The sequence below is a fragment of the Polistes canadensis genome, unplaced genomic scaffold (genome assembly GCF_001313835.1).
Source record: "Polistes canadensis isolate GaletaPanama2010 unplaced genomic scaffold, ASM131383v1 scaffold_13, whole genome shotgun sequence".
Lineage (NCBI taxonomy): Eukaryota > Metazoa > Arthropoda > Insecta > Hymenoptera > Vespidae > Polistes > Polistes canadensis.
In genome coordinates, this window is record NW_014569560.1 from 1,358,027 (window position 1) to 1,386,026 (window position 28,000).

Genomic DNA, 28,000 nt, shown 5'->3' on the forward strand with positions numbered 1-28,000 from the left:
TAGTATGAAAACGAGTTTATTGAATAAAAAATACAAGAGTTTGATATGTAAGACGGAAGAATACTGACAATGAGATCATAAATGGAAAAGCCAACTATTAATAAAAAGCACAGAAGCAACCGCTAAATATACGAAGCCCACATAAAAATATATAATATTACTGTATATGAATAAACATTAACGTATAAATACAATTGCAGGTAACATAAGTAAACAAGTATACAAAAGAATTTAATAAATGAATATCGGTATTAAAAGCAGTACGGTATTAATGCAATTCGATATCAACGCAGCTAGCTGCATAAAACTCGCAGGAGGGATTGACAATCACTGTTCTCGAGCGTCCATTTTTCTTTCTTTTCTTCTTATCAATGTTTTATTTCTTCATTTAGCAATGATTCGCTTCTATATCCCAAGAGATGAACAATCATTCTTACACACGACTTATATCGTTCGTAACATTTATGAAAATTACTCTATTCCAATACCTTATTGAATTAATGGTATTATTATATTTGCGAATTGCAATAATTTTTTTTTCTATTTGTTTTACTTGCAAAATATGTTTTTTACTTCGTAAAGAAAAACCGTACCTACATACACATTAATATCAAAATAAGTTATAAAATTAAGCTAAGAATTTGTTTAAGTGATTATACAGATCAATCGTTTTTTTCCTTAAACTTTTCAAAATAATTATTTCTTCACATTAGTAAACTAAAAATACAATCAGGTACTTTCAGCTTATTCTGTACGATTCGTATTAAAATTCTCTATTATATTTAACAATATCTCCATAACAATCACAATAACAGATTTATACGGAAAATTCTTTAATACTCTCTTCCCCTTAGATTAGATATTTATACATTATTAACATTAAGTTTATAAGATTCATCTATAGTGAACCACATCCGATTTTCTTCCACTCTATTTTTCCAGTAATCTACAAATGTATTAAATAAGAATACATAAAATTGGTATAATAATGAAAACTAAAAGAAACAAAAAAATAAATAAATATCATTGAAATATGATTAAATAAAAATATAAAGAAAAGAAATTTAATTATCAATGAGATAATAAACTTGAATTTTATTCTAGATTTTTAATTATTCGAATTTCAAATAATTTTATCTTTTTACTAAATTCATATCTCACAATCAATTACCTATATTTTTCTTTCTATAATCATATTTTATTATTTTATTTTATTTTTTAAATGATTAAAATTTCTTTTAATCTATAAATATATAGAGAAAAAAAAAGAAATAAAATAATTTAATAAAATTTCACCTTTCAAATCGTATATAGATCCGTCAGAACCACCATATTCGATCGGTAATATATCATGTTGAACCATATCGAGAAATGTTTTCGTTCCGCGTGTGTGCACGTGTATTCTTTGCTTCAATTTGTTTGTCATAAAACTTTTGAACACATTTAATATAACATTTACATAAGTTGGTGAATTTATAAACTGTAATGCCTGTATCCTTAAAGGGTAACAACCTTGCCAAGCATGTACTAATTTTTTAATTACATTCGGTGGAAATTGAAGCGCATGACCAAGAGAAATACCTGCCAAATCCATAATAGCTATTACACCATGCAACGAAACAGATTCATTTTCTCTTATTGCGAGATCCAATATCATCAGAGAAGCCTAAAGTAATACGAAAAGAAAAAGAAATATAATTATTTACATCGAACAAAAAATACATGCATAACAGACATATTTAATGTATACGGGATGTCCCGTAACTGGTGATACAATCAAACAGTAGCTAATTTTTTACATGAAAAATTAAATAATAAATGTAAAATAAAATTCTTTCATATGAAAACCCAGTTACAAAACATCCTATGTATATAAAGTAAACGCGTGATCAGTTAAATTGAATTAACAAATTTAATCAGATTTGGAAATATAAAAAATATATAATTAGTACATGAACGGGTGATCCGTTTGAAAAAAAAAAAAAACAACTAAAAACAAAAACCGTGTGCTTTTGACTCCAGTGAGACGATAAACTTTGAGAAGTTACAATGGAGTTAATGATACATTTTCAAATTATATTATAAAATTTATTAATTTTAACTTCTTATACCTTCAGCATATCCGCTAACTTTTGTTTACTAGGATCATGAGTAGCGACTCGTATTAGAATTACCAATCTTCCTTCATTATCTAATTTCCTCATTGGCAAAAATACCCTATAGAAGGTAAACTATTACACATATAAAAATATACACAAAATGTATTCAAGCAGGTGGTATAACCGTGATTCTACAGGTAAAAATAAGTTGAAAAGAAAGTATCGTTTTTTTAATTAAGATCCTATTATCCAAAAAAAATAAAGTAATTAGTACGTGTGCACTAAACTATCTCTGAACTTTGAGTTAGATGTGTGATAATTGATAATCAACATGTCATGTTGTACTTTTTGAAGCCTATTTAAGCAAGATAAAAGAAGAAAATTTATATGACATTTTGTACTTATTTTAATATCTACACACAGTCTTAGAAATATTTATACAAATTTACGATACACCCTGTATAATTATTTAAAATATTAAATAATAATCGCTGTGTAAATATACAGTAAATTTGAAAAAGTTCTTAATTAGGTTAAAAATTCCTAAATGATATATGAAAAATCAATTACTTTTTTTCGAAACTTTTTAGAATAATTTTCTATTTTTTCGTATTATAAAATTATATCTTACTTGTAAACCTATACAAGCCTAACTTATAGATTTGACAACGTAACTATAAGACTAAAATATCTCGAAAAAAAAAAGTAATTAATTATTAAAATCAATTAAGAACTTTTGAGCCATCCTGCATAACTAAATGATTCAATTTACCCTAATTTAAACATATCCTGTAATTCGGCCAGAAAAGGATCCTTATTTGCATACCATTCAGGAATATTACATCTTTGTTCATAATAATTCCATAGCTTGTACTTCGTTTTTTCTATATTAAATTTGCTAGTTCTTAAAAAACGTAGAATAAAAAAGTCGTCTATAAAAGAAAGAAAACATAATTTTGAAAATTTATTAGGTGAAAGATTTTCTTCTCAACCCCCCCCCCACCCCCCGTAGTAGGAAACGATTTTATTTATTTTTTTCTGGAATTTACAAACAAAAAAATCGAAGATTGCCTAGAAACATTTTTCTATATTGAACTAAAAATAAAACTATAAAAGTAACGCGAATCGTAGATGCAAATTCATTTGAGTAGGTAAATTTGGCATGCACACAATGCTCCATATATAAAAAAAATAATAATAAAATAAAATATGTGTTCACATAATTATTTTAATAAATATTGTAAACGATTATTTTATTTTTATTTTATTTTATTTTATTATATATATATTAATATTATTATTATTAAAATTGTAGTATATATATATATATATATACACTACACATATATAGATTATATTCAATAACCGGATCGAACTATAACTCTGTTCTTATTGCAGATAAAAAAAAAAGGTGCAATTTGCATCTGCATCGACGCACTTCCACAAAAACTCGCACTACTTGATGATAGAATTTTTTGTATTTACTAAAGAAACAAAGTTATAGACGAGCTCTTTTATTGAATACACTTTGCATACATACATGTATTAATAGAAAATAGAAAAAACATATATATATATATAAATAAAATTTTAAATAAATATAAAACATTTTTACCAGTGCAAGCGTGTAGATTGTCATGTTTTAAAATCCATTCTCGTATTTCTTCAATCTTCTGCGATCTGTTGTCATCCGTTTCGTTCAAATTTGCCGCGGCATAATCTTTTTCAATTTGAGATAGTTGACAAACGTAAGATTTTGATTCTGTCATTTTATAAAGATTGTATAAAGATAAATGCAAATTTTCGAATATCAGTTATGTCACCAATTCTAAACTATTATATCTTCGATGTCATGAATCTTCGATTTTACCGTAAAAAGAAAAGCAAACACTAATTTTTTTGTATTACCAATCATCTGTAGAAAAAACTTTATTTAGATATCACTTGTATAAAATTGATCATCTCTAAGAGTAAATTAAATCGACTAGAGCAGAGAGTAAATCGGTGAAACGTAAATAAAAATGATTGACTGCGCCATCTGACGTAAAGATAGCGCGTATTTTTATCCTAATGAATTGACAAAGATAAATAATTTTTTATCTTAGAAGAGATAATTTTTTTCGTGTACATAACTTATCGAAAAACTTTATTCTTTATAACCCATATGAACAATGGGAACGTCTAAGAAGATGATAAATAAATGACCTTTGCTGTTGCGTCCTTTAATGTACATTTGATATTAATAAAATTCACATTTTTTATTAGATAACATGTTGAACTTTTGTATTGGAATATATATGAAATATTTAAAATACATCATGACATACAACATGATATCATGACATATTACACAATAATATAACAAAAAAATAAAAATTTCTTAGAGCTTATACATTCATTTTTGTATATATATTATAGTTTTCTACGAAATTAAACAAATCATATCAAAAATTATCTTATACATACACATGTATAAGATAAAAGTATAAATTAAAAACATATATTATATCACATAATATTACATGATTTACACGTGTAACAATTTATTTTAAATATTCCTCTCAATACAAAGTTAATAAAATCTTACAATTGAGTTTTAAATTCTTTTGTGTGTGTAAATAATTAGATTAGTTTAATGTTGTACTATATGCTACTCAACAAATATTGTCTCTATTACGAACTACTTAATTACTTGTATGAATAACAAAAATGGAATATTAATCTTACGTACAAATATTATATAGTCATATTTAAAGATAATTGTTAATTTGTAAAATGTACCGTACTTTATAATGTTTAATACAAAAATACGTAATATACAATTCTATTGTGATAAGATTACAAAATTGTTCGCTTCATTGTTTTTTAATTCTATAATTGAAAAGCACTATGGTAGCAGTAAAAAAAAACTAAATTATAATAAAATATATATATACATGTAATTGTAGTAATTGCACAATAAAGAAAGGCATATTGTAATTGAAATGAAACAATGATTTCAAAATATAAAATCATCGTTCTTTTCGATAATACTTAAAAGTGGAATTTTATTTAAAAAAAAAAAAAAATAAATAAAAAAGAAAATAAAAGTGGATTTTTATTTTTTATTTTAAGTATAGTTTATTCATGCTAAGTCTAATACCTAAGGTTTTTACATTGGTCGTATAACTGTTGTTTAGCATAGGTAATATTTTGATAATGATAAAGATGGGTTCTCACTCTATTCGTATCTTGGGACTATCGTCGCAAGATCGATAAAATAGAGTAAATAAAAGTGAAATGTATAGAAAAATGAGGAATATTTGATTATTTCTGCAAAAAATAAAAATCCAATATATATTACTATAGTCCAATGGATCCCAAAACATGTGCCGGGGAGCCCTAGAAAGTCATAACTTCCTCACAAGATATTCCGGAATATTACAAAATTTTTATAATTTTTGAGATAAGGAACATTGATTTTTTGGTTAATAATAAGACAAAAAATTCCATACAAATATATATATATATCTATATATATATATGTGTCTGTGTGTTGTGTGTGATACGTTGATTCATACAATGCATACAACTTTGTACTCTAAATAAATTTTTATGTAGATATTATTGCAAAGAGATCTTTTTTACACGGCACCAAATATAAAGAAATATTATTTTATATTCATTGTTATGTAAGCTCTTACACAAAATATATGAATATATATTGTAATACTTGAAATTAATTAGAAGGTAGAAAATACTTGAAGGTAATTAGAATTAGTAATTATAGACTCCTATGCATAATATTGCAGAAATTGTTTTATCTCATACTATTAAATCATTCTGAAAAAACAAATTATTTTTTGGATTAATTTAGTAATAGTGTATACATATGTTATGTTCTTAAATTACTACAATCAAAACATATTGTATTTAAACAATTCAATATTTCTACAGGGATTGCGTGATCTCAAAAAAGGTATAATGTAGCATGCATGACTTTTTTATAAGTTTAGAATATTTCAATAAGATCTTATTCTGATCAAACTTTCGTTAATATTTCGTTTATAAATAGCTTTAGAAATCAAAGAAGGTTAATACTTCTTTACTTAGAAACTGCTCTTTAGAACTGCCATAAAAAAGAGAGAACATTCCGTTTAAAAAAATAAAGTTGTCCTTCAAATATCCTAAACGGCTTTACTTTAAACATCATGGACATCACATTATGCCCTTTTTGATATCATATAATCTCTATAGAAATAATTTGTTGTTTATTGTACAATTTAGAACTTATTCGAGGTAATCAAGTTATGTGCCTCACATTCTATATATTAACATATGTATTTTAAAAATGATTGAATTTTAAAAAGACTAATATATAAAATATTAACTATACATACATAGTATTTATTTGTAAAACTGTTTCCAGATTCTTGAACACGTCTCATAATATAAAATCATATATATTCTCATTTTAGGCATCCATTGAATTTTCTTTCACTACCTTTTTCATCACATCATTATCACGCGTGGAAGAAAGTGCATTACTGACAATTTCTTGATAATATTCCCCAAACACACTTCTGTTATGAGAAACAAGTATTAAAAATTGTGCTGCTATAGCTGTTAATTCTTCTTGAAGAGACGAAAGACCAATTGGTACTTGCTGAGGAATAGCACTCTTAGATTGTATAATTCTTTGCAAAAATTGTCTAATCCTTAAATCTATAAAAAAATATAAATAAATAATATATTTGCTGAATTACACAAAAATATATTATTAAATAAAACATATTACTTTACTTACTAACGAGACTTCTGATCTTATGATCTGGTTTAACCAAATCTGTTATTTGTCCCTCTAATGATATTTCTAAATCCGATGACAAATTTCCAATACCAATTTCCTCTAACGTTGCTTTAAGATCTTTTATTACTTGCAAAACGATGTTTGGCATTACCATTTCTAAGTCTCTGTATATAAAACATGAATATATTCACTCATATAACAATATTATATATGAAAAAGAATTATGAAACGTACTTATTTGAATGTACCGAATCTAATAACACTGTTAAATTCTTCTTTACGCTATTTTTAAACTTAGCAACATCTTGTATCGATGTTCCAACGGTATTATTTGTTAATAATAATATAGAACCAATTAGACTCAATCTGCTAGTCTTATCACGCAATTCTACCAATCTACCTTGATCAAGCATCAATGTCTGAAAAAGATATTGTGTTGAATAATATAGTTGCAATTTTTATAATATTGTGTGTTCTACCACCATGTATATACGTGTACTCGTACCTCTGCATCTGGATTAAAATCCCATTCTAGGAGATCAAGGTAAGCTTCAGTTAAGAGACGATGTGTAATTTGTCTTACTTGATTATCATGACTAAAATCACTGGCAATTTCTTCTTCGTCAAGATGCCTCAACAACCATTTTTTAGTATAATGTAAACCATTTGAATTAATTTTTAAAAATTCTGCAAACTTAGCTTTTTCATATTCAATACTCGAAGCAACAATACTTGGTCTCATCATAGTTATCGTAAAGTTTGCTAAATCTAGTCTCATCAACTGTAAAGCTTCCATTATACCTTTAAATGTTTCAATAACATCTTGCTCTCCTTTCAGTTCTTCTATTTTTTCATCTCTAACCGGTGCACAAACTTTAGCCATAATAGAAATAATGTAATTTGCATAATGGCGAAAATCTAATACACCCTTCTCTGCTTGCTGTTTAATCAAATCAATATCAAGGACTTCTTTAATATTTTCTTTAATTTTTGAATGATGTGATAATACAAGTTCATCCAATGTCTGAAAAAGAAAAAATAAATTGATTTAAGATCATAAACATTACAATAATATGATTATAAGCTTATGATTTAATTACATCTTTAATTTCTTTTAGTAAAATAAAGGCTTGCGTATAGATCGGTGGATCTTCATTCAATTGTTCTACTAACAAATTCCAAAAAGCCTTATGCATAATTTCTTTAACTTTTCTATGAAAAGTACCGTCATCCGGCTCCAATTTTTGTAATTGAAAATTTGTATCAACCGCAATTTCATGTGCCAAAGCCATATTCGTCATTCCTTTAGCAGCTTTTATAATTTCTTCATGAGACACAAACTTTGGTGGTGATGCTCCAGTCCATCCGCTCATCATATATTGTATATCTTGTCTATTTGATATTATATTAATGCAAATAAATTAAAATATATACAATGAAAGATAAAATATATTTAATGCCATTCGATAAAATATCTTACTCTTTTGTATGTTTATCATCTTCTATTTGACGAGATGAAGTTGGGCATTCTATAGGAATGTTAGGATTATTAATATTACACTTTTCCGCATCTTGCTCCATTTTTTGATCTCTACAAATTTAAATATTAGAATAACTAATATTATAATATTAATGTAATAATGTGTATAAATTATCAAAGTTTGTTAATATAAAACTATTATAAAACATGTTTACTTGTCAGACATGATGACTAGAATGAATATCTCTTATTCCTTTGTTTGTATATAGAGTCCTGTTGCTATGACATGACCTGCACTCCAAAGCAGCTGCTGGTTAACTGCTAAGACTCCTGAAGAAAAGGAGGTCAAATACTGTCTATAAAAAGAACACCTATAATGCTGTAACCGCCTGTAAATACTCTCAAGACTTCTTTTGTTACTCTTTATGTGAAACATTTGATTAACTTATGTCTAATAATTTTCTATACGTGGTAAAGTTTTGATAGTATACAAAAAATGTTACATAAATATATCATCCATTTTCTCTTTGTTTTCATCGCTGAATAATTATAATTATTTTCATATAAGTGAAAAAATAAAACACAAATTAATGTATTAACAAAAACTAATAATTAACATCTTTGTATACTCTAGTGTTTTTATATATATATGAATACTGAAAATTAATTTATATTAATATTTTATATATTACAAAAATTTATTTATTTAAGAAACAATAACTAATCCAATTGGTAAATAAATTGTTATTATTATTTAAACAAAGTATAGTTACATAATATCATTCTCTTTAGATAAGATAATTTTATGCATGTCCAAAGAGAGGCCTATTTATGCATCATATATGCATATGTCAAAATTACCTTCTTGTGTATATATTTCACCAAAATATTGTGCTGTTCCTCGTATTTCTGATATTGACAAGGAAATCTACACTTGAAATTTGTTAATAAAAATTTGTAATAACAATCGGAAACATTTATTATATGAAAATTTAATCATAGCAGAAACAGCTGTATTTACAAAGATGATTTATTCAACTTTCGTAAGATTGACGTTAGACAATGAAGTTTGCTAAAAGTTAATAATCTTAAAGCGCACTCTATGATTATTTACCGCCAAAATTTTTGAAAATATGAAAAAAATAGATAAGACATTACAATGATGATATTTGACTAACAATTATATATATATATATATATATATATATAACAATTAATATTCGTTAATTCTTTTAAATTATTTCAGGGAAGTCAAAAAATAAAAACCAAATTTGAATAAATGACGCATATTAAACCAGATTTAAAAATGCTTAAGTGGACAGACAACATTGATTCACCATAAAAGGGAACGCTGATTCATATTGGCTACCTTGAGGACACCTGTAAAGATCATACGAATTTCACTAAAATCTATAGTTTCTTTCTTCTCTATTATTTCGATGAGACAAAGAAGAAAACAGGTATTTTCAAGGCTAAAAATTTATTAAGTCTCGATTATTCATCGATTATTTTCCGATAATCAAAATAAAATAAATAGAAAAAAGAAAATAGTACGAATAATTTTATACGTCAAATCGACAATTAAATCTCGTAACAATTTTATTGATTATAATATCACAACGTGATATTTGTTCATTTTATTTTATGAACTAATTAAAAAAACAAAGTATCAATAAAGTAAATATATAAATTCATAGATATATGTGTAATTCTAATTTGAAATAATCGATATTCCGTTGACATATATTGCATATATTTACATGTATTGCGATCGTCACGACAAAAAATGTATCACTTGACACCGTCTGTCATTCGTTCCTATGTTTAGAATGCGCCCTTTAATGAATTTTTTTAGATCAAATTCATGTATATATTTATCTATTTGGTTTAGTTAATCAATTGATAAAGATAAGTCGAATTGGCAAAACTGGTATACATTAGAACATAGATGGCAATGATAGTTTGAATGATCGAATCTCAGGTGATGGAGTGCATCGTATTAAATTCATCATTAATCTCGGACGACAAGAAAATCGGTCAACGACTTTCAATCGGCGTGCATACGGTGAGAAGTACCGAACACACGCGCCATATTCATATTATTGCGTAAGGCCAAGGTATTGGCCCATCAAAAATGTTAAGCTGTGGTAGAATTATTGGACAACTGTCTAAAGTAACAAGGCACGCACATACTAATCATTCCTATCGAACTTTAAAATATGTCGGTAAGAATTTAGTCATATTTTTCCTTATAAATTTCGTTAATCATTATTAGTACCCCTCGTGTGAATGATTGCTTTCGGTACCTGTAACCTCCCTTCGGTTTAGATTGAAATATTCATAACAACCGATCGTTCTATCATATTTTTTCAATGAATTTGTCAATTGTGAATTAGTATTTAATTTCTTTTCTTTACGTATCATTTATATTAATCATTTTAAATTGATATAGTGTTTACCGTTTACATGTGATACTTCCACTCTGAAGTATGCCACAAGTAACATAACCTTAATCTATTATTGTTAAAAAATTTTTGTTTATTTTAATATATTCTTTTTAAACTTATAAATATCTTTCACATGTAATAGAATTGTTCCATTGTAGTCTTATTTCAGTCGATCAAAAGTTATTAACATTATTTGTAATGTTCTAGGCATTTTCAGTGTTAATAGATTGTGTTATAGTAATAATGCAAATAATAAGAAACCATATAGGACACCTGGTACTACAATAAAACCAGAGGAATGTTTACCTGAGTCTAAATATTCTAAACCAAAGAAACCGCTTCCTGCTTGCGAAGCTCAGCGTGATGGTACTTGTCCACCTTCTTGTAAACCAGATTATACACAAGAAGATGGTAATGGGAAGAATGGTAAATTTCCAAATTGGAAACATTTATTGGCCACCTTGATAATAGCAGGAGTGACTATTTATGCGGTATAATATTATTATTATTATTTTATAGTTTTAGTAGCATAGCAATTTGCCATATTAAATGATATTACATTTTTTATTATAGATTTCTTCTGCAGAATGGTTTACGGATAAATTTGACTCACAGTCTGACACAAAAAGTAATAATTGCTTATCATATTTGTTCAGTCATTCTATATAAACATATATCTAAAATATATATATATATATATATTTGGTAATTATACAACTTAAATTGCATCTCTTATTCTTAGAAAAAAAAGATACAGAGAAAAGATATAGAAGATCAAAGGATGTAATAAAAACTCCAGCTGTGTCTAAATCAATACCTCAGGAAGTACCTTACCTACTGATAGGTGGAGGAACTGCTGCATTTTCAGCATTTAGGTCAATTAAATCTAGGGATCCCAAAGCTAAGGTATAGTTCATATCACTATAGTACAAGTTTATATTTTAAATGATAATATATAAATGAATTCTATTTAGGTTTTAATAATAAGCGAGGAAGAAGATTTACCATATATGAGACCGCCATTGTCTAAAGAATTATGGTATAATACAGATAGAGCAACAAGTGCAAAATTAAATTTTAAACAGTGGAATGGAACGCAGAGAAGGTAGATTAAAATTAATTGTATGATATATTTCAATTCATTTATAAACAATATAGTATAAACATTGTATATCAGAACTTATATACAGTATTTTACTAAATTACATTAATTTTCTTTGTAGTCTTTTTTATGAACCACGTGAATTTTATACGAACGTTGATAAGCTAATGCAATTAGATAAAGGTGGGGTAGCTGTAGCAGTTGGTTGGAAAGTAACCAAAATTGATGCTACAAATAAGATTGCTGTACTTGAAGATGGTCATGAAATCAAGTATGATAAATGTCTTATAGCAACAGGTAAATTTCTTTTACATTTCATTTAAAAATGTAATAACTTTAATTTTAATTCGTATTTATTTTAAGGTGCTTCGCCTAAAAATCTTCCATTATTTGAATCTGCTCCGGATGAAGTAAAAGATAAAATTATAGCCTATAGAACAAAACAAGATTTTCTTGAATTAGAAGACAATATTCACAATCCTAATTGTAAAAATATAGTTATTATTGGAGGTGGTTTTCTTGGCTCAGAGCTAGCTTGTTCACTTGCAAGAAATTGTAAGTATCATATTATTCTTATTTAAGCGTCCTTCTCTATATATTTATTTATATATTAATTTTTGTATCAAATAGATCAAGACAAAAAGATAATCCAAGTTTACAAAGAAAATCATATAATGGCTCAAGTATTACCTGAGTATTTGAGTGAATGGACAACAAAGAAAGCTATGGCGGAAGGGGTAATTTGTACGCCAAGTGTAGAAGTTTCGGATTTTTCCTACAAAAATAAGAAGCTCGATCTTATCCTATCTGATGGCAATATAGTAAGTAGCATATTTTTTTTATAAAATGTATGAATAATATTAAATATTATAATTATATTATTTTATAAAGATTGAAGCTGATCAAGTAATAGTAGCCATAGGAGTCGAACCAAATGCAGATTTGGCAACATCTTCACAATTAGAAGTACATCCTAATGTAGGAGGTTTTCTTGTTAATGCCGAATTAGAAGCAAGAAGTAATCTGTGGGTTGCTGGAGATGCTGCATGTTTTTATGATGTTAGATTGGGTAGACGAAGAGTAGAACATCATGACCATGCTGTAATTTCGGGTAGATTAGCTGGAGAAAATATGACCGGTGCAGGTAATTTAAATAGCACAAATTAAAATACTAAGGAAAAATAAATAATGTGAGCATAAATACAAATGTATAATTTTTTATATGTATATATAGGTAAACCTTATTTGCATCAGTCTATGTTCTGGTCTGATTTAGGACCAGAAGTAGGATATGAAGCAGTTGGTATTGTAGATTCATCTTTCCCAACTGTTGGAGTATTCGCAAAAGCAACAGAAGCGGATACACCAAAAGCAGCTCTTACTGAATTAGCGGATGAAGAGGTATAACAGTATATTTTTCAAGATATTAAAAATATTTTTCATTTTTTTTTCCTCCTTATAGAAAGCCATAGCACAGACGGAAGCGATTAAAAAAGAAGAAACACGATTACAAAATGATAAACAATCTCCAACCTCAGGAAATGAAAATAAAGATGTGAAAAATGTGACGGATGAGAAGGAACCTAAAAAACATAGTGATTTTGAAAAAGGTGTTGTATTCTATCTACGAGATGATGTTGTAGTTGGCATTGTACTTTGGAATATTTTTCATCGTATGTCTATAGCTAGACAGGTACGTAATTTTTTCTCATTAAAAATTATAATTAAAAATTTTGTAGTTCTTTGTTTAAAACTCTCATAAATAAAAACACACATTTTATGTTATAATATTAAAAATATTGATTATAAATATTGTACTTTGACGTAGGTACTAGCAAGAGGCACAAAATATGATGATTTAAATGAAGTAGCAAAACTATTTTCCATTCATGATGACTAATAACATTGACTACAGTGTGTGGTATGTGTATGACAATATTATAAAGTCACTATGCTGTACATATTTGAAATGTTTATATAAAAGTCTCCAAGCAATATCACATTATATATCTATGAGTTTTTAGAATGTATGGTATGTACAAATATCAATGATATTCCATAGTATACACTGAGCATTGTTAGAAATAGTTCACAAAATGCATTTATGGAGTAAAATAAGTCGAATAAGAAACGCATTGTACAGAATATTAATTATTGTTTAATAACATTTAAAAAAAAACGATTTTGCTAAAACATTTTGTTTTACAAAGAAATTACACATTACCTATTTATATAAATATTATGTTTTTCAAAGAAGAATTTATACTGTTTATATAAATGTAATGAGTTTTTCTTTATTTTCTTATTGTAAATGTACGCACAGAAATCCTTTATAAAAATTCTTTGCTTTTCTCATGAAAATATTTTTATGATAATGCATTTAGAAAAATTCTTTCTTAAATACACGAACAAAGAATCTTTTTTTTTTAAGGATCTTTTCTTCAAGTATATGTCGTTTAATTTACAGTATCAGTTTCATCGTTGGAATATAATTTTCTTGCAGTCATTATTGGTAATATTTTATTTCCATACCTCTTAGCTAATTTATCCATAAATGTAATGTAATCATGACACCGATAGTCATTTAATACCTACAAAAATAAATTTAAATTTAATTGTAATTTTAGAGCAGAGACTTATAGATTACAAAGAATAAAATTTACCATATATTCTGGCCACATTTTTCCGTTCGTAATATCTTGTATAAATGTTGTCCTGCAGTGATATATTAAAGATACACAATAATATATTATATAATCGGGTGAATATAAAATAGAAATAGCAAAAAAATGTTTTATTTCTTGCCATGATAATATTCCCCAGAAACATTGAGTCAATATTGTTGTACATAACATCCACCAATCGATACCACAGGTATTCTATTTTAAAGTAAAATTTTAAGTTGCTTTTTTCTAAATAAAATATATATCTTTGATTTACCTTTAATGCATAAGCTATGTTCGGCATTTCGCTGTGAATTATACTTTCTAAATATTGTGCAAATATAAATTGAGTTGAATACTTCTCTTTATTGCTTTTATCAATAGTTTTACCAAAAATAGGCCATATAAATAAAATACACGGGAAGCAAATTAATTTTTTAATAAATATTTTGCATCTGTAATATATATATTTATATATATATTTCATATATTAATGTATACTAATGATGTATTTATTACTTGGTATTAAAACAGGTCAATGAAGAAAATGAAATAATTTAGACATAATAATAATATTGTGGTGACTAAGTTTTCAATCTGAGACCTACTACCAATGATGATACTTGATTTGCTAGAGTTATCCTAAATCTAGGCAACAGTATCTTTTCACGCTTTATAAGTAATAATTTTACAAATAATATATTAAAGGACTACTCTTTCACTACTACTGTAAAATATTACTTACAAAGATAGAGAATATAACTCGTTGCTAAGAAGGGTGTATTCGCGGTCAACTGAGGTATTTAGTACAAATTATTTAAAATTTTTCAAAATTGAAAAAATCTTACTTGTCCATATCTGCTTCACAAATAAGAAACACAGTTGATAAAAACCAATCAAAACCTTTAAACTTATTAGACTTTTTATATTTTATAAATATGCACGAAGCTTGTAAAAATTGTTTAAATGTTTCTTTATTCATCTCAGAATTTTGAAGAAGTCCATGTAATTCAGCATATTGTAAAACCAAATCAATTCCGTGCAATTCTTCTGAAAAGAAAAAATCTGCATTGTATACAAAATTTTCTGGCCATTCAAATTGATCTGCCCATTCTGCAGTTGGAATAGCTTGCCACATTTGATCTAGTAAATTAATCAAAACTGTATTCTAAAAAGAAAAAAAATGAGTAATTATATAAAAATTAATAGCAATATAAATTTATTTATATATCTTTTGTTACTGTTTATGATTTATACTTTTATTGAATCTGTAGAACTTATATATGCATTCCTGACTTGTAATATCCAACTAGTATCCAATAGTCCAAGCTTATTTTCATGTAACATATCTTCTAATTCAGTAATAGATTCTATATCCTTAAAAAGTGCTTTTTCTGTGGTAACGTCAGGTGGTGGTAATGTTGAAAACAATTCGTATTCTTCTGGTTCAAATATATTATTCGTATTTTCATATTCTTTTGATAATAGTTTATTAGGATACTTATGCTTGATATAATATGAATTAGATAAAATTTTATGCCGGAGTAAACTAGATTCATCTATTATGTATTCTTCTCCGATTTCATCGTCGACTTTAATATTAATTATGCAATGATTTTGTAAATTCAATAATTCATTCTATAAAAAAGTATTATATAGATTTTTATAAAGAAAACGTTATATATAAAAATTTGTGTGCAAAAATATAGATTATAATTTGTTACCTGAAAATTTAATTTTTCTATAAAATAAATATAAAGGTCTAAATTCCAAATAATTGTGTTTAATGATAAAAGTCCTAAGTAATGATATGCCGAATCAAATTTAATCGAACATTGCATTAATTCAGTCAAATTATTCGGAATTTTTTGCTCCTCATAATTTCCAAACTTATTAGTACTTATTATAAATGAAGTAAAACCTGTTAGAATAAAAATATAATATCAGTTAAATGTATAAATGAATTTATTAATATTAAATCTTATTAATTTTGTTTATATTATACATTTAAAATTGAGAGAAAATAGAGCAATAATATGTATAAATTTGTCTACTATTGGATTTTCCCATGGATCATAAAAACAATGTGGATCTTCCAATGTTTCACAGGTTTCTGTTAACAACTTAGATAAAACATGTGGAGCCAAATCTTCAATAACTTCACATCCTAATTTAAAATATCCAGCGGATGATACGAAACTAACAATCTCAGTGGATGTCCATGAATTTCTTAAGGGTGCAATAGATCCACGTACTAGTTCTTGAAATGCTAAATACTCGCGTGTTAAATCTTGTAAACCAAATGGTATTGATACGATTTTAAGTACCATTTTGTTAATTATGCTGAAATGGAAAAACATCTATGTTTCATATAATTAATTATTCATTTTTTAACTTAATATAATGTACTAATATAATAAATAATTATCAATTCTGTTTCTTACCCATCTAAATATTGAGCTTTATTTCCATTTTCGATAAAATATTTATCTAATTTACTGTAAAAATGTGATACAGCAGGATAAAATTGATTTTCTATTACATCTTGTACAACTTCATAAACATTAAATATACTAAATAATTTTGTTATAATTTTAGATAAATTACAGATATACTCAGTATTCATAATAGAAAAAGGCTGTTTTAAAACATTAGATATGTGCTGCATAATAATCAATGCAGTACAATGTGGTTTTGATTCTTGAAAATTTATTAAAATTTCTGAGCCATTAACAGTATCCAACATATGCATTATCAAATATAGCATATGAGGCCAAATTCTTAAATCATTCTCAGAAGAATTATTTAAAGAGTATAATGCAGCATCATAAAAATCAGTATCTAACGATATTGTAGGCCTGTTTAATACATTTTGCAATGCCTGACACATAATATTGTAAATGCCACTTGCTATCCCAGAAGATGATAATTCATTCAATGTATTTATTAATGTAATTAAAAATTCAGTTACAGAAAATTGAACGTTTAATGAAGTCTCGGAAAGTAATTGGCGACCTGCTTCATAACTACATAACTGTGATATAAAGTTTAAACAGTGAAGATAAGTAATTGTTTCTATTGTCTCTCCAGAAATACATGCTTCTATGGGTTCGTCACAGATAGAAATAGATGTATATATAGGAGATTTATTCAAGCCTTTGGTAATGCATTGTATAGCATATTGAAGTAAACTTGGTGATTTAGTTAATATAGAAAAAAATGTTCTTCTAGTAGAGAATTTATGAGTCCATCTTTTACTCCAGTCAGCCTGTGGATCTAATGTTGCAACAATATTTAACATAGACAATGTTTTAACTTGCATTGAATTACCAAATGTATGAGTACTTAAAAATATTATAAATTGTTCTATTATTTCTTCTGTAGTTTTATCAACATTTCTTATACTCTTTAATAATTCTTCTTGATAATGTATTATCAAATACATAATGCGAATTAATTTTTCGTGTAAGAAAAATTTGAAATTAATTCCAGATATTAATGAGGGTAACATTTCGTGTACTTTATGCGTATGATATTGAGCATTAAAAGAACTCAATAAATTTGTATACGCATCATATGCCTTTGGACAACTTAATAATCTAGCGTGGACTTGCAAACTAGCTTCAAATATGGCTCGACTTTCACCCATAAGACTATCTTTTAAAGTATTTTGAAGAATATCCCACTGCGAGATAGCTGTTACATTTGTCAAATCACTTTTTAATAATATCTCATAACCTGCTAATCTCACATGTATAGGTTTATCACAACTTATTTTATCTATAATATAATTATATTGATCTTCAACATTTTTTGGAGAATTCAAATCTTCTACAGTTATATCACTCACAAAAGAGGCAGATGACCGAGAATGAGATTCCATTGTTGCACTGTTATCAAATTTGGAATCTGAATTCTGTTCAGTAATAATCATTTTCATAGAATTCATTAAAACTTGCATTTCTTTAGAAGAAATAATTCTTTGGGCTATTTCTGAAGAATCTTGATTCTCCTCTAAATTATCCTTAATTACATTATCAAATTCTTTTTTTATGCATTTTTTTATCCATTTGTTAATATTTGGCAACATTCTTTTATCCATTAACGTAAAATCAAATTAATTTTTTTTTTATATATATACTAAAGTTTTAACAATTATTATATACAACCTACCCTTGTGTGTGTGTGTGTGAGAGACAATAATTTATATATACTGAGTTTTATACGTACATATCTATGCGTAGAAATGCAAGACTCTTTTGGTTGATTACTATAGCAACCATGGTAGAAATAAACACAATTAAAGTATATTCGCGCAGGAAGAGTATACAAATAATCTAGACATTATCTTTAATCCAAACAAAATTATATGTAATATTCTGGATCATTATAAATCGCATCATATTTTTTTACGATCTTATATTTTTCACATAATAAACGAATATATATATATATATATATATTTCATAAATGTATTTACCGTATAGATACTATAATATTAGGAGATTTTGTTCGTAAAGCATAAATACCACCTTGTAAAGAACATACTCCCGTGACACCACATTTTACAAGAAAGTCCGCAAACTATAAATAACACATTAACAAAATTTAAATTATACATAAATTATATGTCAATCATATTTTTTATAAAATATCTGTAAAATTGTATATATTTACCAGCGCATTATTTTGATCATGGGGTCCTATAATAACGACTATACAATTTTTATTATCTACAAGAGGTTTAGCATGAGGTCCAAGAGTGTCAATATTCGTTTGAGAGAGTTGCACACTTGTGAAAGGAATATTGATACTTCCTATAACAGCTCCTCTTTCAAATCTGTTAACACACAGAATCGTTATTTTTTGATATTAATATAAATGATATTATATTATATATTAAGAATAGATATTTTATATTTATTCGTTAATATGTGCTCACTGTATGTTATTACGTATATCCACAGCTATTACTTCATCAGGAGTATTATTTAACAGATTTAAAAAATCATCTACACTTATTCTTGGCATTTTTTCCGTTCCTGGTTCAGGATCTGTCCAATTCATTTCCTAACATTTAAAATAAATATATATTATAATAAAACTTTACGAGAATGTCCAATATAATACACATATATTTTCATTTTAGTACTTTTGATCTATTCAATTGATGTTTTCTGTACGTTATACTAGGTGGTGTATTTTGATACATAGTCATGGAATCTTTTACACATAATTCTATATCAATTTCTGGCAGATCAGAAAACAAAAGAATACATTCGTTAAATCCTGACGCAAGTAAAGAATCTCTTAATTGTTTTAATATTGCTAATCCAACTAAAAGTGGGAATGATGAATCTCCTAATAAAAGTTTATCCCACAAATGCAATATTTTGTGTAATGGAAATACATCTGTAACATTTGAGATATATTAATAGGAAATGAAGTAAAAATGACTAAAAAATTATATATACTTTATAAATGTAAAAACTTACGTGAAAACATAGTAAGAAACCATGGTATAGCAAACAATTCGGGAACAAAATTAATAGATTTCAAATGATTTGCCAATTGTGGATCATGGAATGCAATAATTTGAGAAAATTTTCCTAAATATTCTTGTATTACTGCAGAATTATCTTTTAGAAAGAACTTATGAAGATATTTTGGTATGAATGCAGATAAACATTCAAATGCTCTTGCTAAAATGATATATAGATATATATGTATAATTAATTTATTAATAAAATTGATTAATATAATAAAATGAAGTAATTAATTACAAGTACCTTCATTATTAAAGTTTAGGTAAAGAAATGGTGCTGTTAATGAGTCTAACCCTTGCCAATATACATAGTGTGGATTATTTCTAACCCATGCTTTTAATAATCTTTGTAGTCTTTCATGTCCTGACCCAGATGATAATAATTCACTATATTGATGACATCTTGGTATATCTACTTCTATCTAACAAATATTTTTGATAAAAAAAAAATTATAATAAAATATATTACATTTTTCTTTGAAAAATAAAGAAGAAAAGTTTGTTAGTCCACTTTCATAAGATATACATTTCATTACCTGCCTATCTGTATGTGTAGGTGTTTCTTTATCAATCATGTCATATCGTTGTTGAACATCACCGGTAATATCAAGTAAAGCTGCCCAAACAGCTCCACGAACCAACGGTGGAATATCTTTATGTGCCTCTTTAATAATTGCCTCTCGTGTAAGTGGTAAAATCTATATGAAATTATACTTGTAATATAATACTATTACGTAAACTCATAATATATATTTATTAATTAAATATTACCTGCAAGAGTCTGTCATATAAAACTAATCTATAAAATTGATATTCTGTATCTCTTTCTCTTATTATCAATGGTAACTGTGACGCAGCACTTGTTAAATCTTCCTGCGCATGGACACGCATTCTGTTAAATTTGAATTATTATTTATCTCCTATTATATTACAAGAACAAAGAGTAGTAAAATGCTTATAATGCAAATATTTACTCAGGAGTTAACCAAGGATAATTAGCAATGTATGGAATGTGAGACAAGCGTTGATGTAAAGTATCTAAAGAAACTTTAACAACTCTAAGATCAAGTAAGCCAGCTGTATCTCTTCTTCCAAATATTTGTCCTAATAATATTACTAAACTGTAAATAAATATATATTTAGTTATTTTTAAAATTAAAATCGTATTCTTAGTTATAATATATATTGATATCTATATTACTTAGGTATAGATAAAATAGGTGGTCTTGATCTAATGAGGCCTTGTTTTTTTAATTCTACTGTGATATCTCCTCCCGCTAATTGCCAAAGATAATACAACTCATTCATTTTTCTAACAATCACGTTTTTGTATTGACTTTCTTCCTTTTCCTGTTCATTTTGCATTAAAAGATCTATGAATAATGGTAATTGTAATAGTTCCTCTGGTGTTTTACGTTTTGATGAATGTACTTGTAAACAAGAATCAACAAATTCTTTTATTTCGGAAGATAATTCCTAAAGAAGAAAATAAATAAAAATGACATCTCTAATATTGCATTATCAAATTATAATACACATATATTTCAATACCTCATAAATATCAAAACAATTATGTTCTCTTGCAAGACGCTCAAATACAGAAGTTTCGCAATGTATAAGACTTAGAGCTTTGCGTAAACATTGCGATAACTTTACTCCAGACCAGATTTGTTTTTTCAATAATTGTTCTGCAATTATTATTCCAAGTGACCAAGAATCTACCTTTATACCACTGAGTCCATTACTTAAAAATACTTCTGGAGCTGTATATTTTGGATACCTGAAGAGAAATTATAATAAAATCCATTCTAATGCAAGAGAATATTTCCATTAAACGTACCCAATTGGAAAAGATACATTTTTTCCTCTGTCAGTCATATAATACAAGCCGTAATTGTATAATTGTACATTTCCAGTTTTATTTATAAGTATATTATCTGGACTTAAGTGTCTATGAACTAGACCTAAATCATTCATTTGTCGTAAACCTAATAGACACTGGAATGCAATCTTTACAATATCATTCATGCATAGATCCTTTTTAATACTTAAAGGTTCTCCATTATATTCAGAAACTACCACTATCCTTTCTGTAAATTATAAAACACTGATTGTATCATTGACTATTAATGTTTGAAATTGTATGATTTAGAAATTCAATACGATACCATGTTTACTTCTAATAATATCAAGATATTCTGATAAATTTGGATGACATATAGTTTTTAAAAATTGAGATTTCCCATAAATAGTTATGGAGTTTGGTGTTAATGGAAGGCCATTACTTCCGCAAACTTCAACTGGATGACTTTGAGCAAAAAATGTCATTCCACCCAAACAACGCTCTTCATTTTCCAATAACGCAGGACACATTTTTGAAACTGTACATAAAAAAGATTCTAATTATAAAAATATTATATTTATTAATAATAAACATTTTTTACTTTTATCAATTTATTACCATAGTATTATTACTTTGCAATTATTACAGTTTTATATCCTTTATTCTTCTCATTAAAGACATATATTTTGTTTAATTGTTTATTTATATCGTTTATTGAAAAATAATATTGTTCATGCATTTAAAACATTATCACAAATAAACTGATACGTTTTAAAAAATATATTTATAAGCGATCATAGAGAATGAACTTATTGCAATTGTTTCGCAAATTAAAATTTAGTTTACTCTGTCTTATCTGTCATGAACTGTGCTATCAACTCTTCTCATATAACACAGTAATAATAATAATACATTTATATATAGTGTAGAACTATAGTAGATTGATACTTCGGTTTATAATCTGTTGTAAAATATTTAAAACAATATTTGTTATATAAAACATATGCATTTATCACTTTTTTGCGTAATAAAATAGTAAATATATTTGGAATAACATTACTGTTAACACACTATATATATATATTACTATTCCATTAATTTATATATCTGTATTATATATATATATATATATATATATATATGTATATAAGTTATATTTACATATATGTATATGAAAAAATCAGTTTGTAATATTAAAAAATATTAAACAATAATATGCAATCTTTCAAATGTATATTTTTTTCTTCAATGAAACAGTGAAATAATCTAACATTGATAATATGTGTTTACACAAAACACTCATAATAAACAAAAAGATAATTATAATTTAAATAAAATCACATGACATTATTTTCATTTTTATGTAAGATGATTATTGGTCTAACAAAATATCGAATGTTAAAACTTTTTAATCGATATGAAACTTTAGAAATCTTTCTTATATGTTTTATTCTATGCATTTAAATCCATTTTCTACTATGTGAGTTGCCCATCTAGTATTTTTTTTTACTTCACGTTACAGAAGACGCTTAGCGTGGCGGTCTTTCCGGTTCAATCATTTAAGAAGAGCAGTTCAACATCTACTACTGGCTCGTCTACTTCTATAAAATGACGTGAGTATTTTATCGCTATATATCTTATTAATCTATAATATTTATTTGTAGATATACTTACAAAATAAATAATACGATCCGTATTAATTTATTACTATTATTATTTTTTTTCTCAATAATGATATTTTCGAAAAATATGCAATTCCAAACCATCTGGTTCTTTTGAAAGTAATTAATCCTTATAATTTTTCGCTAATCGTAACTGATACTTTTCAAAGATATATATTAAAAAATACATATTTAAAAAAAAAAGAAAAATTTTTCATTATTGCTAAATAATATAAAAGTTAATTTTTATAAATTAAAAAGAGTATTGTACTATGGGTTATAACCTCTACATTATAGGTCTAAAGTATCACGTGATACTCTTTATGAGTGCGTTAATGCAGTACTGCAGAATTCAAAGGATAAGAAGAGGAACTTCTTGGAAACGGTGGAACTACAAATAGGACTTAAAAATTATGACCCACAAAAGGATAAGCGTTTCTCAGGCACCGTTAAGTATGTTTCAACCTGACTGAGGGTTCTTTTCGGGGTTTAATTATTATATTATTAAAGAACAATTTAATATTATAAAACACGAAAAGGTCACTTCATTAATCGTCAGGAAGCTAGGTCTTTACCTAGCGGACCTTTACCCAGGGTCTTAAAATACTGGGGAGGTATTGTACCGTTATATATTTTATTTCAGGATCATGTTTTATGATCCTTCCGGTAAGTTTATTTAAAATGTGGTGGCATTTTCTAATTTTATGCATTAATCAATGTTCTATGATGGTATTTAAGCATGTATTATCTGATCTACATATTTATGCTGTAGCAATTATAATTTATCTGAGAATATTGATATTATGCAATTTTATTAAATTATATAAGAAGACTGTACAAGTAGAGTGTCGATTGTCTGAATGAATTGGGATTCGATTATCATTTTTCGAATAATAGGTCTAATAAAATCAAATGCTTAATTATCTCATAAAACGATTAAAAATTTAGCAATTTTTTTTTGTAATCTGAACGGTTTATAATTAAACAAATATAGCCAATGGCCTAGCCACGATTCATTCTTTATTCGGATAATCAACACTATACTGTACTACAATATTTAAGCAGATAAAAAGTTCTAATAGAAATAGGTTTTTTTATATATATATATATATATATATTTGTACATTTTGATTAATTGGATGCACAAATACCATAGTTAATCCTAAATAAATAAGAAGTCTCTTATGACTGGATATTGAATTAATATCCAGTTTATATGCATATATTTTTTATTACTATCAGATTGAAGAACATTCCTCGACCAAAAATGCAAGTATGTGTATTGGGTGATCAACAACATTGTGACGAAGCCAAAGCTAACAACATCCCATATATGGATGCAGAAGCTTTAAAAAAATTGAACAAGAATAAAAAATCTGTTAAGAAACTAGGTACATATTATCAGATTTTTAAATTTAATAATTGCAAATATTTAAATTATGTTCAATAATACATACCTTCTTAAAAGCACCATCAATAATTTTTATTCGTAATATTGGTGGACGTCGAAAGGAAGGAGAGCAAAAATTCTGCACCGGGTGAGAGCAATGTGATCTTCCATATTGCTCCTCAATGAGTGCAGATACAATAATTTTTAAATAATATTGTTAATTATTAGAAATATAGCCATATACATTATTATTACTAAAATTCAAATTAATATTAGCAATGAAATTAAGTAATGTAAATATTAAATGCATAGGAACATACTAACATTACAATAATTTATCATTTTAACAGCAAAAAAGTACGACGCGTTTCTAGCCAGTGAATCTTTGATTAAACAAATTCCACGTTTGTTGGGTCCTGGTTTAAACAAGGCAGGTAAATTCCCTGGGCTTCTATCTCACCAGGAGTCAATGGTTGCAAAAATTGATGAAGTAAAAGCTACGATTAAGTTCCAAATGAAGAAGGTAAATTTTATATTATAATGTAATATTAAAAAAATAATATGATTGAAAATTCTATAATAACCATTTTTATTTTTTTTTAAATAGGTTCTTTGCTTATCGGTAGCAGTAGGACACGTAGAAATGACTCCAGATGAATTGGTACAAAATGTACATTTGTCTATTAACTTTTTAGTTTCATTGTTGAAAAAGCATTGGCAAAATGTACGTTCTCTACACATCAAATCTTCCATGGGACCTCCTCAAAGATTGTTTTAATAAGTTTAATACTTATACATGTGTGTGTGTGATGAATATAAAACACAATAAAATAAATGAAAAAAAATATATATTGGTTGTTACATAGAAAGCCTAAGTCGAGAATTTGTATCCGTCCTTTTATAAGCATATCGCTTATCTTGTAAAAAAAAAAAAAACGAAAAATATGACGTTGCCATATGTTCTATTTATTTCCCATTTATAATTATCTATAAAAATTGAAATGGTTTAGATACGATATGAATACCTACATTAGTCGCGATAGAATGCAAAGTAATTTTTGAAATTCAATTTAAAATTTTACATCCATTGTTATTTGTTTCATTCACAATTAGTATGTATAAAGTATATATGAAAACATTAATCACGATTTATTTTATTTCGTTTTTTCTTTGTATCTACCAACACTCACGAAGTTGTCGATGAAAAAAATTTCGATAATATCAATAAAGAAGATCTCTTCACCACGCTATCACGTCCCTTTTTTTTTTTGTTAAAATTCGCCCTTTTTCGTATCATCATCCTGCTCATTTTTGATCCTCCCACTATTATTTATTGCTAGCTCGTCAGTTCCTCCACCATCTCTAAAACCCGCGAATATTTACCCCTTTCCTCCTAGAAAGAATGCGGGTCTAATTGGCTGGAACGGCTGGCCGCTATTTTGCGTGAACATTCAAATGTCTTTTTATTTGTGATTGATTATAAATTAAAAATGTATCTACTATAAACGTAGAAATAATACAACTATGTTACGAAAATTCTACTATGTGGACTTCCAAAGCAGTACAAGTGGGGATAGACGAAGAAAGTGAACATCTACTTCTATCCCTACGTCCTTAAATCCTTAGCTCCCGTTAAGTTACTAATATAATAAAAATCGTTGAATATGTTTCTTAAGCATAGTAATCAATTATACATGTTAATATTACTGATTTTACATTAACTATATACAAACAGTGAATAGAAATTTTTTGTTTTAAATAAATTTAAATATGCACAGAAAATTAATATATATATTACGAACTTACAAAAACATTATGTATATAACTAAAAAATATATATTGCAATGGAAATATAAAGAATTTTTCGATCTATGACAAAGTTCTACAGCAATTTATTTATGTTTGATCAATAAAGTAACACTAAGTGTCACTTTGAGTAAGAGTGAACTTTTTTATCAGTGATATCAGTGCTCAGCAAAGGCAACAAAATAAAAGAGATTGTAAATGAGTGGTTGAACAATGATTAGTATCAGGAAGCCATAACGCTTCTAAAGTTCCACGTTTTCAAAATAATCCCTGTATTCTCTTGAGTCTTTATTAAACGCGTCGATAGTGTATTTGCTGGAATATTATATTGTAACTCGTATATTGACGCGTGCAAAGTATAAAACGTGAAATTTGTGTTTGATATGTGTATTGAAATAAAAAAACAATATTAATTGGAACTGAAGATCAAGCCAAAGTTATGAAGGCAAGTTGACATGACAAAAATAATAAACTTCAATATTTTAATACTGACAAATATTTGTCACTCGATTCAAATAATATAATTGTAATTTAATATTTTACATAAATTTATAACTAACATTTTTAATTCGAATATAACATTATTTGTCTTATATAAAAAATAGTCGAACATAGGATTTTTAACTGATTTTAATACGATCGTATTATAATGTAATGTCTATTTTTAGTAATTCGAATGTTAATTGAATTTCAACGATAACATTTCAAAGATTTCTGATTTCGATTGATTCGATAAGATCGATGAACGCCTATCATGTATCGTGGGCATATAAAAAAAAATATATATGTATTTCTTTATAAATAAAAAAATAATATTACGATAAATTTCATTGACTATTTTAAATCTGGTTTATACAAATATTTTCTATATGTTTTACGTCCTTTTCAATCGTTATCTATCATATCTTTTGATTATGAGTATAAACATCGTAAAAAATGGACAATGTAGATATTATTATTTTTAAATTCTCTTTTCATCTTTATACAGAAATATATGATTTTATCGACAATAATGAGTTGCTTGTATCAATTCATTTGTAATATAAAATTTTTTCTTCGCGAAAGTTTATAATAAATAAATTATAAATAAAACTAAGAACAAAATGACATATATGATATAATACATTAATTATACAAAAAATAATCTATATATATATATATATATATATATATAT

The 28,000-nt window shown here is 26.4% G+C and overlaps 6 protein-coding genes across 8 annotated transcripts; 2 read left to right on the plus strand and 4 right to left on the minus strand.

Annotated features, from left to right (window-relative positions):
• Nucleotides 1-4,145, minus strand: LOC106793412 (alpha-tocopherol transfer protein-like). Its single transcript, XM_014760311.1, has 5 exons — nucleotides 3,715-4,145; nucleotides 2,872-3,031; nucleotides 2,112-2,217; nucleotides 1,297-1,666; nucleotides 1-946 (listed from the first exon to the last, which is right to left on the minus strand). Exons 1-5 carry the CDS (start codon nucleotides 3,866-3,868, stop codon nucleotides 864-866), a joined length of 873 nt encoding a protein of 290 aa, XP_014615797.1. The 5' UTR covers nucleotides 3,869-4,145; the 3' UTR covers nucleotides 1-863.
• Nucleotides 4,146-5,206: 1,061 nt separating this feature from the next.
• Nucleotides 5,207-9,430, minus strand: LOC106793400 (T-complex protein 11-like protein 1). Of its 3 annotated transcripts, XR_001382413.1 has the most exons (9): nucleotides 9,230-9,430; nucleotides 8,584-8,724; nucleotides 8,369-8,479; nucleotides 7,989-8,280; nucleotides 7,394-7,912; nucleotides 7,123-7,307; nucleotides 6,886-7,052; nucleotides 6,479-6,803; nucleotides 5,207-5,921 (listed from the first exon to the last, which is right to left on the minus strand). XR_001382413.1 is itself a non-coding variant. In XM_014760297.1 (8 exons), the coding sequence occupies exons 2-8, from the start codon at nucleotides 8,592-8,594 to the stop codon at nucleotides 6,553-6,555; spliced, it is 1,536 nt and encodes a 511-aa protein (XP_014615783.1). In that variant the 5' UTR covers nucleotides 8,595-8,698; nucleotides 9,230-9,430; the 3' UTR covers nucleotides 5,207-6,552. The 3 variants fall into 3 exon arrangements, 2 of the variants coding, with proteins under 2 accessions (XP_014615783.1, XP_014615782.1); XM_014760297.1 differs by having other exon boundaries at nucleotides 5,207-6,803; nucleotides 8,584-8,698; XM_014760296.1 differs by having other exon boundaries at nucleotides 5,207-6,803.
• A 705-nt stretch (nucleotides 9,431-10,135) lies between these two features.
• On the plus strand, nucleotides 10,136-14,112 carry LOC106793360 (apoptosis-inducing factor 1, mitochondrial). The gene is made up of 12 exons (XM_014760232.1): nucleotides 10,136-10,593; nucleotides 11,023-11,306; nucleotides 11,389-11,443; nucleotides 11,558-11,721; nucleotides 11,790-11,920; nucleotides 12,039-12,214; nucleotides 12,281-12,472; nucleotides 12,548-12,738; nucleotides 12,809-13,061; nucleotides 13,152-13,318; nucleotides 13,380-13,610; nucleotides 13,746-14,112. The coding sequence occupies exons 1-12, from the start codon at nucleotides 10,503-10,505 to the stop codon at nucleotides 13,815-13,817; spliced, it is 2,007 nt and encodes a 668-aa protein (XP_014615718.1). The 5' UTR covers nucleotides 10,136-10,502; the 3' UTR covers nucleotides 13,818-14,112.
• A 17-nt stretch (nucleotides 14,113-14,129) lies between these two features.
• Nucleotides 14,130-18,843, minus strand: LOC106793362 (protein broad-minded-like). The gene is made up of 8 exons (XM_014760233.1): nucleotides 17,025-18,843; nucleotides 16,586-16,923; nucleotides 16,305-16,501; nucleotides 15,838-16,218; nucleotides 15,429-15,748; nucleotides 14,858-15,035; nucleotides 14,581-14,796; nucleotides 14,130-14,508 (listed from the first exon to the last, which is right to left on the minus strand). The coding sequence occupies exons 1-8, from the start codon at nucleotides 18,680-18,682 to the stop codon at nucleotides 14,374-14,376; spliced, it is 3,423 nt and encodes a 1,140-aa protein (XP_014615719.1). The 5' UTR covers nucleotides 18,683-18,843; the 3' UTR covers nucleotides 14,130-14,373.
• A 194-nt stretch (nucleotides 18,844-19,037) lies between these two features.
• LOC106793359 (TBC domain-containing protein kinase-like protein) lies at nucleotides 19,038-22,997 on the minus strand. The gene is made up of 14 exons (XM_014760230.1): nucleotides 22,587-22,997; nucleotides 22,294-22,506; nucleotides 21,966-22,215; nucleotides 21,677-21,905; nucleotides 21,327-21,601; nucleotides 21,100-21,246; nucleotides 20,897-21,017; nucleotides 20,662-20,823; nucleotides 20,370-20,547; nucleotides 20,076-20,282; nucleotides 19,733-19,992; nucleotides 19,523-19,650; nucleotides 19,258-19,420; nucleotides 19,038-19,164 (listed from the first exon to the last, which is right to left on the minus strand). Exons 2-14 carry the CDS (start codon nucleotides 22,496-22,498, stop codon nucleotides 19,057-19,059), a joined length of 2,433 nt encoding a protein of 810 aa, XP_014615716.1. The 5' UTR covers nucleotides 22,499-22,506; nucleotides 22,587-22,997; the 3' UTR covers nucleotides 19,038-19,056.
• A 481-nt stretch (nucleotides 22,998-23,478) lies between these two features.
• On the plus strand, nucleotides 23,479-25,868 carry LOC106793408 (60S ribosomal protein L10a). The gene is made up of 5 exons (XM_014760306.1): nucleotides 23,479-23,581; nucleotides 23,927-24,082; nucleotides 24,872-25,020; nucleotides 25,370-25,542; nucleotides 25,627-25,868. Exons 1-5 carry the CDS (start codon nucleotides 23,577-23,579, stop codon nucleotides 25,795-25,797), a joined length of 654 nt encoding a protein of 217 aa, XP_014615792.1. The 5' UTR covers nucleotides 23,479-23,576; the 3' UTR covers nucleotides 25,798-25,868.
• Nucleotides 25,869-28,000: the final 2,132 nt, after the last annotated feature.